The 19,473-nt window shown below is 43.6% G+C and overlaps 1 protein-coding gene across 1 annotated transcript in view; it reads right to left on the bottom strand.

Moving 5' to 3' along the window:
- LOC126412141 (uncharacterized) overlaps positions 1-19,459 on the bottom strand; it is a 98,417-nt gene extending 78,958 nt beyond the window's left edge. The window contains exon 1 of the mRNA XM_050081593.1: positions 18,998-19,459. Coding sequence (XP_049937550.1) covers positions 18,998-19,129 — 132 coding nt within the window. The 5' untranslated portion in view covers positions 19,130-19,459. The remainder of the gene's footprint in view (positions 1-18,997) is intronic.
- Positions 19,460-19,473: the final 14 nt, after the last annotated feature.

Raw genomic sequence — 19,473 nt, 5'->3', positions numbered from 1 at the left:
GTAGTTTTAGGCAGTTTTTCACATCAATGAGGTAAACACTAGGCTGGTACCCATGTCCTGCTTCAGATACAATCTATGCAAACATTTAGAAAACATTCTCACACTTAAACATAGATTTACTCTATATGCAGACAGATGGGGCACACAGATTCCATCCTGAGGGAGAGCTGGAGTCAGGAAGGGCATCTGGCCACAAACTACACTCCTGGAAATTGAAATAAGAACACCGTGAATTCATTGTCCCAGGAAGGGAAAACTTTATTGATACATTCCTGGGGTCAGATACATCACATGATCACACTGACAGAACCACAGGCACATAGACACAGGCAACAGAGCATGCACAATGTCGGCACTAGTACAGTGTATATCCACCTTTCGCAGCAATGCAGGCTGCTATTCTCCCATGGAGACGATCGTAGAGATGCTGGATGTAGTCCTGTGGAACGGCTTGCCATGCCATTTCCACCTGGTGCCTCAGTTGGACCAGCGTTCGTGCTGGACGTGCAGACCGTGTGAGACGACGCTTCATCCAGTCCCAAACATGCTCAATGGGGGACAGATCCGGAGATCTTGCTGGCCAGGGTAGTTGACTTACACCTTCTAGAGCACGTTGGGTGGCACGGGATACATGCGGACGTGCATTGTCCTGTTGGAACAGCAAGTTCCCTTGCCGGTCTAGGAATGGTAGAACGATGGGTTCGATGACGGTTTGGATGTACCGTGCACTATTCAGTGTCCCCTCGACGATCACCAGTGGTGTACGACCAGTGTAGGAGATCGCTCCCCACACCATGATGCCGGGTGTTGGCCCTGTGTGCCTCGGTCGTATGCAGTCCTGATTGTGGCGCTCACCTGCACGGCGCCAAACACGCATACGACCATCATTGGCACCAAGGCAGAAGCGACTCTCATCGCTGAAGACGACACGTCTCCATTCGTCCCTCCATTCACGCCTGTCGCGACACCACTGGAGGCGGGCTGCACAATGTTGGGGCGTGAGCGGAAGACAGCCTAACGGTGTGCGGGACCGTAGCCCAGCTTCATGGAGACGGTTGCGAATGGTCCTCGCCGATACCCCAGGAGCAACAGTGTCCCTAATTTGCTGGGAAGTGGCGGTGCGGTCCCCTACGGCACTGCGTAGGATCCTACGGTCTTGGCGTGCATCCGTGCGTCGCTGCGGTCCGGTCCCAGGTCGACGGGCACGTGCATCTTCCGCCGACCACTGGCGACAACATCGATGTACTGTGGAGATCTCACGCCCCACGTGTTGAGCAATTCGGCGGTACGTCCACCCGGCCTCCCACATGCCTACTATACGCCCTCGCTCAAAGTCCGTCAACTGCACATACGGTTCACGTCCACGCTGTCGCGGCATGCTACCAGTGTTAAAGACTGCGATGGAGCTCCGTATGCCACGGCAAACTGGCTGACACTGACGGCGGCGGTGCACAAATGCTGCGCAGCTAGCGCCATTCGACGGCCAACACCGCGGTTCCTGGTGTGTCCGCTGTGCCGTGTGTGTGATCATTGCTTGTACAGCCCTCTCGCAGTGTCCGGAGCAAATATGGTGGGTCTGACACACCGGTGTCAATGTGTTCTTTTTTCCATTTCCAGGAGTGTACCACTAACACCTTTACCCATGTAACTAACAATGCCAACCCCATAAAAGAAATGGGAATATTATGAGAAGAAGAAAAGACATAACATGCAGATTCCCTATGTGATACTGATGTTCATTAATCTCCAGATTTAGTGATATGGGTTGTGGTGTTGAAACTTCTGGACTCATCCTTCAAGAGCATTCTGACAATAGCCCTGTTACATGAAATTTCTGTAGCACGTAATCACATCTTCACAGAAGTTAAGTGGTTTGCATCTCAGCCACAACAGGGTAGTTACCTACGGCATTGCATCCCACATGCCTTTAGCCTAGTATTCATCTCCCACTGATGTGGAGATTTGCCAGAAATGACACACAGTTCACACTCCATGTTAAACTGGAGGTCCCCTTTCCCTATTGGATAACTGGGGTAGGTTAGGGACATGCAAGACGTCACTGTGGCGTCCAATTGAAAGACCTGCACCAGACCACTGAGCTACACAAAATTATTATTACTTTCATTATCATCATCATCATTATTATTATTTAACATTGTATCACTAAAGACATTTAACCTGCAACATAATGACTTGCTCACTAAACAACTGTGTTGTCTTGTCTAATTTTGCTGTTAGCTGAGGGATTATTATTTATTTCAGGTATATTTATTTTACACAGTATACTGATTTCTATGAAGAAGATTACATACAATTCTGTTCAATATTTATAAAATCAATGGAAATTCCTGGATGAATAATATGTAAAATAACAGAAAGGCAACCTCTCACCACCGATAGCTGACTGATGAGTGGTGCATACAAAAAGCAACAACATTTGAGGCTTTAATGAAACAAATTGGTTACACATGTATCATTCAAAGTATTTTCCATTGATAGCCACTACTTCCTCCCACCTTTCGGGCCATGTACGAATCCAGCGTCGAAAAAACTGTTCATCTTTTGAAGCGATCCACAAATCAATCCAATTTGTGACTTCTTCATGAGATCGGAAGTGTTGGTCAGCCAGGCCATGCACCATGATCTAAACAGGTGATAGTCAGATGGAGAAATGTCTGGAGAATATGGTTGGTGGGGTAAGACTTCCCATTTTAATGTTTCCAAGTATGTTTTGACCTCTTTTGCAATGTGGGGTTGAGTGTTGTCGTGCTGCAAAACCACTTTATCATGCTTCTCAGTGTATTGTGCCCATTTGTCTTTTGATGCTCTGCTCAGACACATTAATTGTGTTCGATAACGAGCACCTGTGATTGTTTACTTGGTTTTAGCACCCCATAGTACATGATACCGAGCTGGTCCCACCAATGCAGAGCATGATCTTGGAGCCATGAATATTCGGTTTGGCCGTTGATGTGAAAGCATGGCTGGGATATCCCCATGATTTTTTGCATTTAGGGTTATTGTAATGAACCCATTTTTCATCCCCAGTCACAATGCGATGCAGAAATCCCTTCCATTTTTGCCCCTGAAGCTACTGTTCACAAACATACAACCACCATTCAACGTCTCTTGGTCTCAGTTCACACGGGACCCAAGTTCCTTCTTTCTGAATCATGCCCATAGCCTTGAAACATTTTGAAATGGCTTGTTGTGTCACTCCCACTAATCGTGCCAATTCTTCTTGAGTTTGCGCGAGTCTTCACTCAGCAATGTCTCTAATTCTGCATCTTCGAAAACATTCTCTCTTCCACCACTATGCCGGTCTACGACGTTAAAATCACAGTTCTTGAAGCGTTGAAACCACTCATGACACGTTCTTTCACTAACAGCATCCTTACCATACATACTCAAGAGAATTTGGAGACTCAGCCACTGTTTTCTTCATATTGAAACAAAACAGTAACACCGCCCACAAATGACGAGAATTAGGCTCATAAACTGACATTTTCAATCAAGAGCAACTTTATGATGCAGACAAAAATCGACTAATGTTTGAATGAGGTTATATTGACAGGTCCAAGCTAACTGCTTGATGTCTCCGATCTGTTTCTTTCAACTACTACTTACCACTGTCGCCACCTATCGGCAAACGGCGGAAGAAAAGTTGTATAGCTTGTATTTTACTAGTTTTTGAGCTCTTGTTCTTTCTCTAGTAACAGTACACATGTCCGCCTCAGCAGCTGTGCAGTCAGTGTGGTGGATTGCTAGCCAAAGAAGCTCGGATTCAATTCCTGGCCAGGTCAGAGATTTTTTCCACTTGAGGGCTGGGTGTTGTATTGTTCTCACATTTGTATTGTTATGACTGACATTCCACAATTGAGAGGTCTGTATGGGTATCCCCCCAAAGCACATCCAAACGCTTATGCCTGCACAATATTCATTGTTATATAGTTCTTTGTCTATTACTAGCTACAGAAGATAAGTGTCAGTTTTGTAGAATTACTAAAGTAAGGATGTTTGTATTAAGTTGTTCAAAATACGCAGCATAAAATAATAGGGCACAGTTAGGAACTTTTTTTTATTCGCAACTGGTACAGTTGGGAGAAAAATTATTTCATTGTCTGTCTACAAGTTGCTGAAAGAAAACTACGCTATCACTAATTCATTTAATATTCTTATAGTTGCTCCTGAAAGGGTGACATGCTTGTGAGCTCATAATTTTATGTTTCTATATAATGTTCTGGAATGGTATATACAACTGTCTCAAAACAGACTAGTAATTTGGTTTGTAGGAGGCAGGGAAAGGAATGGAGTGAAATCTCAGTATAACAACAGTAATGTGAGTGCATATTCCTCTCTTCTTCTTTCCTTCAACAGCTCTTCTTTGCAGGACATTCCTCTTCAATATATGTCTCAAGCTAAGACATTTACTTCATTCTTATCATTTTTATTACTTCTCTTTCTTCTAATCTCAAACATAATTCTTCATTCCACATTCGTAGTTAGTTCAAATTTAATTATTCTGCTCTACATCCACTATTCAAAACTATTAAGGTACTTTGCTCCTCTTACTTGTCTGTCCATAATTATTCACTGCTGTCAACAAACCTTTCTCCAAAAGCCCTTTAACCTCCATCTTCTTTCCTCCCAACCAAACTTCTAAGCACATAAGAGATTTTACTCGTTACTGGGACATTTTGATGAAACCTGTGTGTGTGTTGATTCTCATCAATTTGGTTTTTTCTACATTTATTTAATTCTACACTCTTTTTCATACTTTTACTAAGTCCACTCAATCATAAATTGTAGTTCTCCCTCCGATTCTGAAAACGCTGCTTGATTATCTGCATATTTCATTGTCTTTATCTTTCTCCTCGTCCTACTATACCTCTAGTTTTTCTCAGCGCTTTATCTGTTAGTTTCTCAACATATGAAATGAACAGATTGCTACTCAGCACAAAGAGGATGTGGAGAGTGGTAAGCAGGCACATTTAAATAAATGACTGCTAGAAATCATCAGGTTTCAGTCTAAGCCCTTTCCCAAATATAACTCCCCCCCCCCCCCCCCCCCACACACACACACTCTCTCTCTCTCTCTCTCTCTCTGTCTCACACACACACACACACTCTCTCTCACTCTCTCTCTCTCTCTCTCACACACACACACACACACACACACACACACACACTGTGACTGTCACCTCCTGCCAAGATCAGACTTTTTCTCCAATGTGCCTTCTCTATGTGGGTCGCAGCAATCTATCCATTTCATATTGTTCAAGCAATGGAAACTCCAGGTAGGAATATCAACAATGTAAAAAAGATAGGCTGCTATTTACCATAAAAAAGACACATTAAGTTGCAGACAGGCACAATGAAAGACACTTACATAAAGATTTCGGCCACAGCCTTCATCAGCAAAAGAGAAACACACCGTTCATACACACAAGCAAGCACACCTCACGCACACATGCCGGCTGAGTTGTTGGAGTTGGCAGTCGTGTGTGCTTTCTTGTGTGTATGAACTGCATGTGTTTCTCATTTGCCGATGAAGGCTGTAGCCGAAATCTTTATGTAAGTGTCTTTTAGTTATGCCTATCTGCAACTTAATGTGTTTTCTTAATGGTAAGTGGCAAACTATCTTTCCTAAGTTGTTGACATTCCATATTTTTGTTATTCCATCCTGAATTTTTCATTTTTTAATTTCTCAACGAGGCCAGCCTGGCCTCGGCAGCCAGGGACAATGGTTGCGCGCGCGCGCGCGTGTGTGTGTATTGTCTAACTAAAAAGAAGGCCTTTGGCTGAAAGCCTATTTGTTTAGCAGTCTATTTGTTGCACCTATCCATGACACACCACCACTATATGGGGAGTAATAATCATCCTTTTCATCCGGGATTTTCCACTGTTTCATTTTACCTCTTCCAATACCCATCTGACATGTTTTTTCATTGTCAATCCTTAATACCACTTTTTGTCTGATGTGCAGATCCTTTGTCAGTCTACTGCTCTTCCTGCCTATATCATCATATTTTAAATTTTTCAGGGCAACACCTCAAGGAAAGAAGACTGAGGTTCAACATACTGTCAACAATGAGGCCATTAGAGGCATTGGGAAAAGATGAGGCACCATCCATGCATTCAGCTTAAGTGATTTATGGAAAGCACAGAAAACAGAATCTGGATGGCTGGACAGATATTTTAATTGCCATTCTCCCAAATAACAGTCCAGTGTCATATCACTGCACCACCTCACCCAGTGCATACACCAGTCATCTCAAGTTACATGTCTTTTGCAGCCAATGAAACAGACGTGTATAACTCTGCTAAATTTTAGCATTCTTGGTTGTATTGTCCATTGAAATTCAATGAAAACTTGTGATCCTTTTTCGTTCCTCATTGCAAACTCACTCTTGCCCACATTTCCATTAATTTTCAAACTTTCTGCATACAGGCCCACAGTATGACTTTTGTAATGTGGTATAAAAAAATTAATTGTCATACAATTTTCACATTCTTCAGAACTACGTTTCTCAGGTAAAGGAAATGCAATGGTTTTAACTAAATCTTTAGGCAAAATGTCCTTGTCACATACCAAACCAGACAATGATACTTTTAAGAACTTTGTTTTCGATTTTTTCTGTTTCTGTATGTACGCTTGGACTGATTGCAATACTAGTATCATCTGCAAAAAGAACAAATTCTGCTAGTTTTATACAAGATGGAAGATTGTTTACATATATGAGGAACAGAAATGGACCTAAGATTGAACTTGGGGAACCCCATATGTGATTTCTCCCCAGACAGAATTACATCCCTAGACTATATCGCTCGAATTGATAAGTACAACTTTTTGCATTCTTTTGGTTAGATATGTCATTATCTGTTGGTTGTCTCTGCCATCAAGCCAGTAAAATGTTAATTTATATTTAAGAAACGATTATTAAATGCATTTGCTACCTGTGACTCATCATTTATAGCCCTTCCGTTCAATACTGCTGTTGTACAACCAACTGGACCTCTTTCTCTGGGGTTTCCTCAAAGAGATAGTATTTTTTTTTTTTTTTTTTTTTTTTTTTGTGGTTTCAGGGCGCAAAACTTCTATGGTCATTAGCGCCCAGCCCGTGACGTAGGAAACAGGAAAAAAACGAAATTTAAAATCAGCAGCAAGGGGAACAAAGTCATAAAATTTGAGAAACTAAAGGCAGAAGGAATGCTTAAAAATCCACTATAGAAAGGGGTTGGTTGTCCCCAAAAAAAAATCAAATGACTGACGTCATTTCACTGTCACTAATAAACTGTAGAACGCGGTCAGCTGAGCGTGTGTCATCTGCTAAAATCAACGATAGATCAGGCGATAGCTGTAGACGGGAGCGTAACGGATTAAAATAGGGGCAGTCAATTAAAAGGTGTCTGACCGTCCACAGCTGAGAGCAGTGGGGACAGAGTGGGGGAGGATCACCGCATAAAAGATGTCGATGGCTAAAAAGACAGTGCCCTATCCGGAGTCTAGCTAAAATTACCTCCTCCCGACGACGCGTTCGGGAGGAAGAGGTCCAAGCGCAAGGAAGGGCTTTCACTTCCCGCAATTTATTATGGGGAAGTGTTGACCAATGCGCATGCCATAAATGAGTAACTTGGCGACATAAACCGCTCCGTAGATCGGTAAACGGAAGAGACTGAATAGCTGGCCGAGGAAGAGAGACTGCAGCCTTGGCCGCTATATCGGCCGCCTCATTCCCACAGATACCAGCGTGTCCTGGGAGCCAGAGGAACGCCACTGAGACGCCCCCCAGGTGGAGCAAGCGCAGACAGTCCTGAATCCGGTGGACCAGAGGGTGCACAGGGTAAAGAGCTTGGAGACTTAGGAGAGAGCTGAGAGAATCTGAGCAGATTACGTACTGTATCCGCTGATGGCGGCGGATGTAGTGGACAGCCTGGAGAACAGCGTAAAGCTCCGCAGTATAAACCGAACACTGGTCGGGAAGCCGAAAGTGATTTGGGGTGTTGCCAACAATATAGGCACTCCCTACACCTAACGATGTTTTCGAGCCGTCGGTGTAAATAAATGTGGCTTCCGTCATTTGTGCACATAGAGCAGCAAATACCCGACGGTAGACAAGTGTAGGGGTACCATCCTTGGGAAATTGACATAGGTCTCTGAGCAAGTCGATCCGGGGACGGAGCCAAGGCGGTGCTGTACCCCAAGTTGTCAAGAAGGTTTTAGGAAAGCGGAAGGAGAGAGAATGGAGCAGTTGACGGAAGCGGACTCCTGGGGGTAGTAGGGAGGAGGAGTGGCCTGCATACCCGACATCAAAGGAGGCGTCGAAAAAAAGGTCATGGGCTGGATTAGCAGGCATGGAAGACAGATGGCTAGCATAACGACTCAGAAGGACTGCCCGCCGATTGGACAGCGGAGGTTCAGCAGCCTCAGCATAAAGGCTTTCCATAGGGCTGGTGTAAAAAGCTCCAGACACTAAACGTAATCCACGGTGGTGGATAGAGTCGAGACGCCGAAGAATAGACGGCCGAGCAGAGGAGTAGACTATGCTTCCATAATCCAATTTCGAGCGCACTAAGGCGCGATAGAGGCGGAGAAGGACCACTCGGTCCGCTCCCCAGGAGGTACCATTCAGGACACGGAGGGTGTTAAGGGAACGCAGACAGCGAGCCGAAAGATAGGAAACGTGGGAGGACCAGCACAGTTTTCTGTCAAACATAAGACCCAAGAATTTAGCGACGTCGGAAAACGGAAGGTTGACAGGACCTAGATGTAAGGAGGGCGGAAGAAACTCCTTACGTCGCCAAAAATTAACACAAACGGTCTTACTGGGTGAGAAACGGAAGCCGGTTTCGATGCTCCACGAGTGGAGGCGATCGAGACATCCTTGAAGACGTCTTTCAAGCAGGCTGGTCCGTTGAGAGCTGTAGTAGATCGCAAAATCGTCCACAAAGAGGGAGCCCGAGACATCAGGAAGGAGACAATCCATAATTGGATTAATGGCGATGGCAAACAGTACAACACTCAGCACGGAGCCCTGGGGTACCCCGTTTTCTTGGGAGAAAGTACGGGAGAGAGTAGTGTTCACCCGCACCCTAAATGTGCGCTCTGCCATAAATTTGCGAAGAAAAAGGGGCAGCCGGCCTCGAAAGCCCCAAGAGAACAGTGTGCGGAGGATGCCTGTCCTCCAACAGGTATCGTATGCTCTCTCCAGATCAAAAAATATTGCTACTGTTTGGCGTTTCCGGAGAAAATTGTTCATGATATAAGTGGAGAGAGCAACAAGATGGTCAACGGCAGAACGATGCTTTCGGAATCCGCATTGGGCTGGTGTTAAAAGACTGCGGGATTCCAGCCACCAAGCTAAACGGTAATTCACCATACGCTCCAAAACCTTACAGACACTACTCGTGAGAGAAATGGGGCGATAGCTAGAGGGGAGATGTTTGTCCTCTCCAGGTTTCGGAACGGGAACGACAATAGCTTCCCGCCATCGCCTGGGAAAGGTACCGTCGGTCCAAATTCGATTGTAAAGGCGAAGGAGGTAACGCAGGCAATGGGTTGATAAATGCAGCAACATTTGGACATGGATACCATCCGGTCCTGGGGCGGAGGAGCGAGAAGAAGAGAGGGCATGTTGGAGTTCCCGCATGGAGAAAACAGTATTATAGCTTTCGTGATTTTGAGAGGAGAAAGCAAGATGTCGCACTTCCGCTGCACGTTTCTTCGGGAGAAACGCTGGCGGGTAATTGGAAGAGCTCGAAATCTCAGCAAAGTGCTGACCCAATGAGTTAGAAATTGCGACGGGGTCCACTAAGGTATCATGCGCGACAGTGAGCCCAGAGACCGGGGAGAAACTAGGCGCGCCTGAGAACCGTCGAAGCCAACTCCAAACTTCCGAGGAGGGAGTGAAGGTGTTAAATGAGCTAATAAAGAATTTCCAGCTTGCCTTCTTGCTATCGCGGATGACGCGACGGCATCGCGCACGGAGCTGCTTATATCGGATACAGTTGGCCAAAGTAGGATGGTGACGGAAAACGCGGAGAGCACGTCGCCGCTCACGTATTGTGTCACGGCATGCCTCGTTCCACCAAGGAACTGGGGGGCGCCGGGGCAATTCGGAGGTGCGTGGTATTGAACGTTCCGCAGCTGTGAGAATAACGTCGGTAACATGTGTGACCTCATCGTCGACGCTTGGAAAGCGACGGTCATTGAATGTCGCTAGAGACGAAAAAAGTGTCCAATCGGCTTGGGCAAACTTCCAGCGTCGCGAGCGCATATAGGGCAGTTGAGGCTGCAGTCTAAGAACACATGGAAAGTGGTCACTCGAGTGTGTATCATCAAGGGCGAACCATTCGAAGCACTGAGCTAGCGGAACAGTACCGACCGCAAGGTCCAAATGAGATAATTTTGTCGTGGAGGCAGACAAAAATGTGGGGACCCCAGTGTTGAGGCAGACTAGATCCGCTTGGTGGAAGACGTCTAGCAATAGTGAGCCACGTGGACAAGGATGTGGAGATCCCCAAAGCGGGTGGTGGGCATTGAAGTCCCCAACCAGCAAATAGGGGGGTGGAAGCTGACCAAGAAGATGAAGGAGATCAGCTCGTGCCATTGGCGTGGACGATGGAATGTATACCGTACAAAGAGAGAACGTGTATCCAGAAAGGGAAAGACGGACGGCGACAGCTTGGAAGGAACTGTTTAAGGGGATTTGGTGATGATGGAGAGTATCGTGGAGCAGAATCATGAGTCCTCCATGGGCTGGAGTGCCTTCAACAGAGGGGAGGTCATATCGGACGGACTGAAAATGAGGGAGAACAAAGCGGTCATGGGGACGCAGCTTTGTTTCCTGACAAAGAGATAGTGTGCAGACCAGAAACAATAAGGAAAGAAGAGCAAAGATTCACATTGTGACAGTGGTGATACGCCAGCAGGAATTTGGTAACTTACAATGTGAGGTCAAGTGGTGTGCTGAGGCTTGTATTCATCCGAGAGAGGGACATTTCAAGCATCTGCCCCCACATGACAAAGACAAAACAAGGAGAGTGTCACATATTAATATAATACATATGTAACTCAAAAATGATAACGAATACGGAAAACTTTATTAAAATTTTTTGTTGCAAATAAGGTCCTCTTATCATTTCATCAAGGGTTGAGCTTACCTTCTGATACGTCCTGTATTGCGGTTTCTGTCTCATAAACAAGTGCCTGGAAACTATTTTTTGTACCATGACAGTCTCATTTATTGTGGTTTTGAGGCAATAGCTATAACAATATTTTGCTACAATACTTAATGAGAACTACATGTGATGCCTTTCTGATAGCTGGGCATGTTTCAATTAACACCTGCAGAATTAACTGACACTGGTACAGTTAGTGTGACCATGACAAGTCTTTAGCCTGTTAAATCTACAATTTTCTTCTGAATACGCTTATTCTTTCCAAAACTCATTTATTCTTTTAAATCAGCATGTGGCTTCTTGCTATCCCCTGAATACGTAAGTATACTATGTACCCATTCTGCATTGTAACTTTTAATGGGGGCTGCTACGAGCAGTGGAATCAATGGACACTCGATGACCTCGGACATGTACCAGTATTGATTGTTTTCTAATCACTGTGAACCTTGCTCTGTTAATAATATTATGTGTGTAGTAGTGTTGTAGTAGAAACATAAAGCAAGTATGTGCTGCTCACAATATTTCCAAGAGGACCACTAAAAGTGCCAAGATACAACTTTCAAGTATTCGGTATTGGTATCATCATTTAATTTTCTTTGTTAATGCATGGTTAATTACATGAATTGCAGCATTTGTATATTTAAGGAGTCTACTTATGGTGTATTTCACAGCTGTATCTTTCAGTGACTAATGTAATTTCATGATGTTGATGTTTTAGGATACTGCTACAGCTTTGTGTGCCATGCCTACAGACAGTACAAAAATTCTCAATCCTTTCACTTTACTGACCAGTTGTTAGTTTTATCAAATCAGGAATTGGACAAAAATATGGTAAAACAAAAAGAAATGCATAGTTGAACATAAATGCAGGTCTAGTCAGCCTGCAGGTTGTACTCTTGTACTTTACCACGACCAGTACCTGTGCAATGTCTTCCATGTTGCAAATGTTATAGTTAGAACAGTGTTTGTGTACTTGTGAGTACATTATGTCAAAGCTAAGTGCATTTGAATGCAGGCAAATTGTTGGTGCCTTATGGTGTGTGCTTCCATAACTAAGGTAGCAAAAGTGTTTGCTATTTTGAGAGGCACCATATCAATGCTTTATACCGTATACAGGGAAAAGAGAAAAACATTATCAGCTAAGTCACAATGTGGAAAAGAGTGCTGAGTGATCATGACGGATGCTCACAGAAGAAGATTGTGATCGTAAATTAGAGGATGGTGGCAAATGTGGAAAAGAGTGCTGAGTGATGATGACGGATGCTCACAGAAGAAGATTGTGATCATAAATTAGAGGATGGTGGCAGCAGAACTGAATGTCGCACTCACGAGCCCTGTCAGCACCAAAACAACACAAATGGAGCTCCATAAGCAGAGAATTGCAGGGTGAGCTGTATTTTCAAAACCACTCATCAGCAATGCAAATGTCCATAAAGGAAAAACATGGTGCCGAAGCCATAAAACCTAAACTATAGAGCAGTGGAAGAATTTCATTTGGTCAGATGAGTCTTGTTTCACATTGTCTCCAAGTTCTGGCCAAGTTTACGTCCCAAGAGTAAAACATGGTGGGAGTTCAGATATGATTTGAGCAGTCATATCAAGGTAGTCCATGGGTCTCATGGTGATGCTGTGTGTCCAAGATGAAATGGCCCCTGTTCACACAGTTTGCATCATACAGGACTAGTTTTGTGAGAATGAGGATGAAGTGCCACATGTCCCCAGACCACCACTGTCATCAGATCTCAATATTATTTAGCTTTTGTGGTCTGCTTTGGAGAGAAGGATGCATCATCACTATCCACTTCCATTATCATTATCTGGACTTGCCACTGATTTGCAGGAAGATTGGTATAAGGTTCCCCTGAAAATCATAAGACATCTATATTTATCCATTCCAAGATGACTGTAAGTTGTTTTGAATACTCAACAGTTTTCCTATACAGTACTGTGCTTAAGTGTGAGTAGCTCTTTCATATCTCATTTGGACTACACTGTGTTAAACGCTAACTATCTTGTGGTGTGATCCTCCATTGATGGCCTACCCAAATTTGGAAACCATATTACATGAATGCCCCCGCATGAACCATGGACCTTGCCGTTGGTGGGGAGGCTTGCGTGCCTCAGCAATAAAGATAGCCATACCGTAGGTGCAACCACAACAGACGGGTATCTGTTGAGAGGCCAGACAAACGTGTGGTTCCTGAAGAGGGGCAGCAGCCTTTTCAGTAATTGCAAGGGCAACAGTCTGGATGATTGACTGATCTGGCCTTGTAAAACTAACCAAAACGGCCTTGCTGTGCTGGTACTGCGAACGGCTGAAAGCAAGGGGAAACTACATCCGTAATTTTTCCCAAGGGCATGCAGTTTTACTGTATGGTTTAATGATGATGGCGTCCTCTTGGGTAAAATATTCCGGAGGTAAAATAGACCCCCATTCGGATCTCCGGGCGGGGACTACTCAGGAGGATGTCATTATCACGAGAAAGAAAACTGGCGTTCTACGGATCGGAGGGTGGAATGTCAGATCCCTTAATTGGGCAGGTACGTTAGAAAATTTAACAACGGAAATGGATAGCTTAAAGTTAGATATATGGGAATTAGTGAAGTTCGGTGGCAGGAGGAACAAGACTTCTGGTCAGGTGACTACAGGGTTATAAACACAAAATCAAATAGGGGTAATGCAGGAGTAGCTTTAATAATGAATAGGAAAATAGGAATGCGGGTAAACTACTACAAACAGCATAGTGAACGCGTTATTGTGGCCAAGATAGATACGAAGCCCACGCCTACTATAGTAGTACAAGTTTATATGCCAACTAGCTCTGCAGATGACGAAGAAATTGATGAAATGTATGATGGAATAAAAGAAATTATTTAGATTGTGAAGGGAGATGAAAATTTAATAGTCATGGGTGACTGGAATTCGGCAGTAGGATAAGGCAGAGAAGGATACGTAGTAGGTGAATTTGGATTGGGGGTAAGAAACGAAAGAGGAAGCCGCCTGGTAGAATTTTGCACAGAGCACAACTTAATCATAGCTAACACTTGGTTCAAGAATCATGAAAGAAGGTTGTATACATGGAAGAAGCCTGGAGATACTGACAGGTTTCAGATAGATTATATAATGGTAAGACAGAGATTTAGGAACCAGGTTTTAAATTGTAAGACATTTCCAGGGGCAGATGTGGATTTGGACCACAATCTATTGGTTATGACCTGTAGATTAAAACTGAAGAAACTGCAAAAAGGTGGGAATTTAAGGAGATGGGACCTGGATAAGCTGACTAAACCAGAGGTTGTACAGAGTTTCAGGGAGAGCATAAGGGAACAATTGACAGGAATGGGGAAAAGAAATACAGTAGAAGAAGAATGGGTAGCTTTGAGGGATGAAGTAGTGAAGGCAGCAGAGGATCAAGTGGGTAAAAAGACGAGGGCTAGTAGAAATCCTTGGGTGACAGAAGAAATACTGAATTTAATTGATGAGAGGAGAAAATATAAATATGCAGTGAATGAAGCAGGCAAAAAGGAATACAAACGTCTCAAAAATGACATCGACAGGAAGTGCAAAATGGCTAAGCAGGCATGGCTAGAGGACAAATGTAAGGATGTAGAGGCATATATCACTAGGGGTAAGATAGATACTGCCTACAGGAAAATTAAAGAGACCTTTGGAGAAAAGAGAACTACCTGTATGAATATCAAGAGCTCATGTGGAAAACCGGTTCTAAACAAAGAAGGGAAAGCAGAAAGTTGGAAGGAGTATATAAAAAGGTCTATACAAGGGCGATGTACTTGAGGGTAATATTATGGAAATGGAAGAAGATGTAGGTGAAGATGAAATGGGAGATATGATACCGCGTGAAGAATCTGACAGTGCACTGAAAGATCTAAGTCGAAACAAGGCTCCGGGAGTAGACAACATTCTATTAGAACTACTGATACATTGGGAGAGCCAACCACAACAAAACTCTGCCATCTGGTGAGCAAGATGTATGAGACAGGCAAAATACCCTCAGACTTCAAGAAGAATATAATAATTCCAATTGCAAAGTAAGCACGTGTTGACAAGTGTGAAAATTACCGAACTATCAGTTTAATAAGTCATGGCTGCAAAATACTGACACGAATTCTGTACAGATGAATAGAAAAACTGGTAGAAGCCGACCTCAGGGAAGATCAGTTTGGATTCTGTCGAAATGTTGGAACATGTGAGGCAATACTGACCCTACGACTTATCTTAGAAGATAGATTGAGGAAAGGCAAACCTACTTTCCTAGCATTTGTAGACTTAGAGAAAGCTTTTGACATTGTTGACTGGAATACTCTCTTTCAATTTCTGAAGGTGGCATGGGTCAAATACGGGGAGCAAAAGGCTATTTACAATTTGTACAGAAACCAGATGGCAGTTATAAGAGTTGAGGGGCATGAAAGGGAAGCAGTGGTTGAGAATGGAGTGAGACAGGGTTGTAGCCTATCCCCGATGTTATTCAATCTCTATATTGAGCAACCAGTGAAAGTGACAAAAGAAAAGTTCAGAATAGGAATTAAAATCAATCGAGAAGAAATAAAAATTTTGAGGTTTGCTGATGACATTGTAATTCTGTCAAAGACAGATGTCCATCTTATATCCTCCTTTCAAGACACTGTCCATTCCGTTGAGCTGCTCTTCCAGGTCCTTAGCTGTCTCTGACAGAATTGCAATGTCATCGGCGAACCTCAAAGTTTTTATTTCTTCTCCATGGATTTTAATACTTACATCGAATTTTTGTTTTGTTTCCTTTATTGCTTGCTCAATATACAGATTGAATAACATCAGGGAGAGGCTACAACCCCACTGCTTCCCTTTCGTGTCCCTCGACTCTTATAACTACCATCTGGTTTCTGTACAAATTGTAAATAGCTTTTCGCTCCCTGTATTTTACCCCTGCCGCCTTCAGAACTTGAAAGAGAGTATTCCAGTCAACATTGTCAAAAGCTTTCTCTACGTCTACAAATGCTAGAAACGTAGGTTTGTCTTTCCTTAATCTATTTTCTAAGATAAGTCGTAGGGTCAGTATTGCCTCACTTGTTCCAGTATTTGTTCGGAATCCAAACTGATCTTCCCCGAGGTCGGCTTCTACCAGTTTTTTCATTCGTCTGTAAAGAATTCATGCTAGTATTTCGCAGCCGTGACTTATTAAAGTGATAGTTCGGTAATTTTCGCATCTGTCAACACCTGCTTTCTTTGGGATTGGAATTATTATATTCTTCTTGAAACTTGATCCTAAGGTAACTAAATTATTAGATATTATAGTTCAGGAGCTGCAGACCATAATCACTCATTTCCATGAATTTCCGTTTATTGCTGCTCAGCTTAAAAGGTAGGAAGATCTTAGGCTAGCCAATTTTCCCATATTTCCCCTGTAGCAAACTTCACAAAACAGCACAAAATAATGGACGTCACGCCAGCAGTATGAGAAGCCCTTGATCCCTCTCGTAGAATTATTTGTCCTGTTTTGCTCCTGTCATCCAGCGCAGTAGTTTGCGGGAGCTCGGGTAGCTGTGTTTGTCTTGGTGGCAGCTCCCCCCCCCCCCCCCCCCCAAGACAGTGCTCGTTTATCTGCCAGACCTCCTGGTCAGTAACCCCTTTCCAACTCTCTGGGAAGCTCTCGCAGCTGCAAGTTGCTCTGCAAACAGACGAGTGGGCTGGAAAACGAGGAGCGCGGGGGAGATCAGATCAATCAACTCATCCCGGCAAGTAGGAGCGCAGGCTGACAGCCTCGCCTCGCTAGAAGCTCTCTGCAGCCTCCAACTCCGAGGTGAGCTGAACTAAGGTGAGGAAGCGGCCAGACTCCGAAAGCAGCATCAGTAGCAGGGTCCGCCATACTTCTTTTGGGTTGTCACAGCAAAGCTTCTAGAGTCAGTCCCACATACGTGTACTATCACCTATAGAGGTACTCAAGGTACCCTCCGCCACACACCGTCAGGCGGCTTGCGGAGTATGGATGTAGATGTAGATGAAAGGACCTGAAGAGCAGTTGAACGGAATGGACAGTGTCTTGAAAGGAGGATATAAGAAGAACATCAACAAAAACAAAATGAGGATAATGGAATGTAGCTGCATTTTATCAGGTAATGCTGAGGGAATTAGATTAGGGAATGAGACACTTAAAGTAGTAAATGAGTTTTGCTATTTGGGGAGCAACATAACTGATGATGGTTGAAGTAGAGAGGATATAAAATGTAGACTGGCAATGGCAAGGAAAGCATTCCTGAAGAAGAGAAATTTGTTAACATTGAGTATAGATTTTAAGTGAAGTCCTTTCTGAGAGTATTTGTATGGAGTGTTGCCATGTATGGAAGTGAAACATGGACAATAAATAGTTTGGACAAGAAGAGACTAGTAGCTTTCAAAGTGTGGTGCTACAGAAGAATGCTGAAGATTAGATGGGTAGATCACACAACTAATGAGGAGGTATTGAATATTACTGGGGAGAAGAGGAGTTTGTGGCACAACTTGACTAGAAGAAGGGATCGGTGGGGCGACAGAAGCGTCCGATCCAACGCGTCGGCTTTGACCCGTGACATAAGGGTGTTGTCGTGTGTGACGTCATGACAGCGCAGAGTTTGGTTTGAGTGTGGCTGTCTCCAGTTCTGTTTTATCTTATTTTATTTACTTTTCTGATCTGTTCGTTCTATCTCGTGAGATTTTTTTTTAAATTTAAAAACTCTTATTACTTATTTTAATTATGTTTCCTCGAGTTTCTGTTTTAGTTTATTATATTTATCTTTCTGATCTGTTCGTTCTATCCCGCGAGATTTTTTCTTTTAAAGAGGCAAAAAACACTAATCAGCTACTGAAGCATCTTTATCTTCTATGGGTTGCAGGGGTTACGACCCCTGAGGAGGTGGGTGGGTATTCATGCATGGCTGTCTTCACTTACACGTTGTAGCTACGCAAGGCGTCTAAATTTGTTTATATTTAGTTTGCCCCCCACCCAAAACACCCCATTTCCCGCGCTTGTCCCGTTAGTGTCATTAGGCTTCTTGCGGAAAGTGTGTGTGTTTGTTTTTGTTTCCGCCATATTTGTGACGTCATGGGTCAAAGCAGACGGGTGGGATCGGACGCTTCCGTATCGGTTGGTAGGACATATTCTAAGGCATCAAGGTATCATCAATTTAGTATTGGATTGCAGCGTGGAGGGTAAAAATCGTAGAGAGAGTCCAAGGGGTGAATACACTAAGCAGATTCAGAAGGATGTAGATTGCAGTAGTTGTTCAGAGATGAAGAACCTTGCACAGGTTAGAGTAGCATGGAGAGCTGCATCAAACCAGCCTCTGGACTGAAGACTATTACAATAGCTCCATCTACATTTCAGTGGCAAACAGTCAACAATATTCTGAGCTGAGGTACGAAATAAACTATACACGATGTTCACAGCGATGGCTACGTCAAAACTCTGTGTCCAATACTGGTGAGCAGTCTTTCTGGCGACTGACTTTCATTCAGACGTCTGAGCTTTGCTTGTAAAGTTTTCCTCAAGCACAAATGACCATTTAAATGCCTATAACGTAAGTTGCATTATGCATAGTTGCAGTCATCCAAATGAACAAATCCACATTGGTGAGCAGGCACTGCACTTCAAATATATTGCAATGCTATGACTACAACACAGTTCGTCTAAAAACATTCCAAATAACAGCAAACGTCATATACTAACGAGTTGAAACGATATGGCAGTTGAAGTTCGTGATCTGTATAACTTGGCTGAAGTAAATAACGAGCATTTAATTGACTAATTTCTAACATAAGTGTGTATCCTGGAAACACACTTACTTCGTACATATCACGCAGAACTTCATTCCATGCTGCACAAACTTGTTGTGCTCTACTGAGAGAGACTCCGTCCAAATGACTGAATATAATTTCCAGGATATCTCTCTGCATGTACCACAGAGTTTCCTCCATTTCAACAGTGCTTTTCCGTTAATGTCAATATTTCGCACACACTTGCAAATGTTTAACGCCAGACAAGACTTAATAACTAGTTGACAATCTACACTGTGCGCAATTTACATGGATCTTCTTGATGGTCAACAATAACGTTACACAACACACGAACACAGTGAACACAGTATCCAAACAATCCTTCACCGGTTCGCACAGTTTACTACCAACAAAACCAAACAAAACATAAATTCACTCAGCTGACAGCGCAGTGCTGACAATAGACGAAATAGAAATAAGTGGAAAGATCCAACGGCTCCGATTAAACTCTAAGTATGGAAAAAATGAACTATAATAAACATGTT

This window comes from Schistocerca serialis, chromosome 7 (assembly GCF_023864345.2).
Source record: "Schistocerca serialis cubense isolate TAMUIC-IGC-003099 chromosome 7, iqSchSeri2.2, whole genome shotgun sequence".
NCBI lineage: Eukaryota > Metazoa > Arthropoda > Insecta > Orthoptera > Acrididae > Schistocerca > Schistocerca serialis.
Note: the sequence above shows the minus strand (reverse complement) of the source record. Positions and strands in the feature narration are given on the sequence as shown.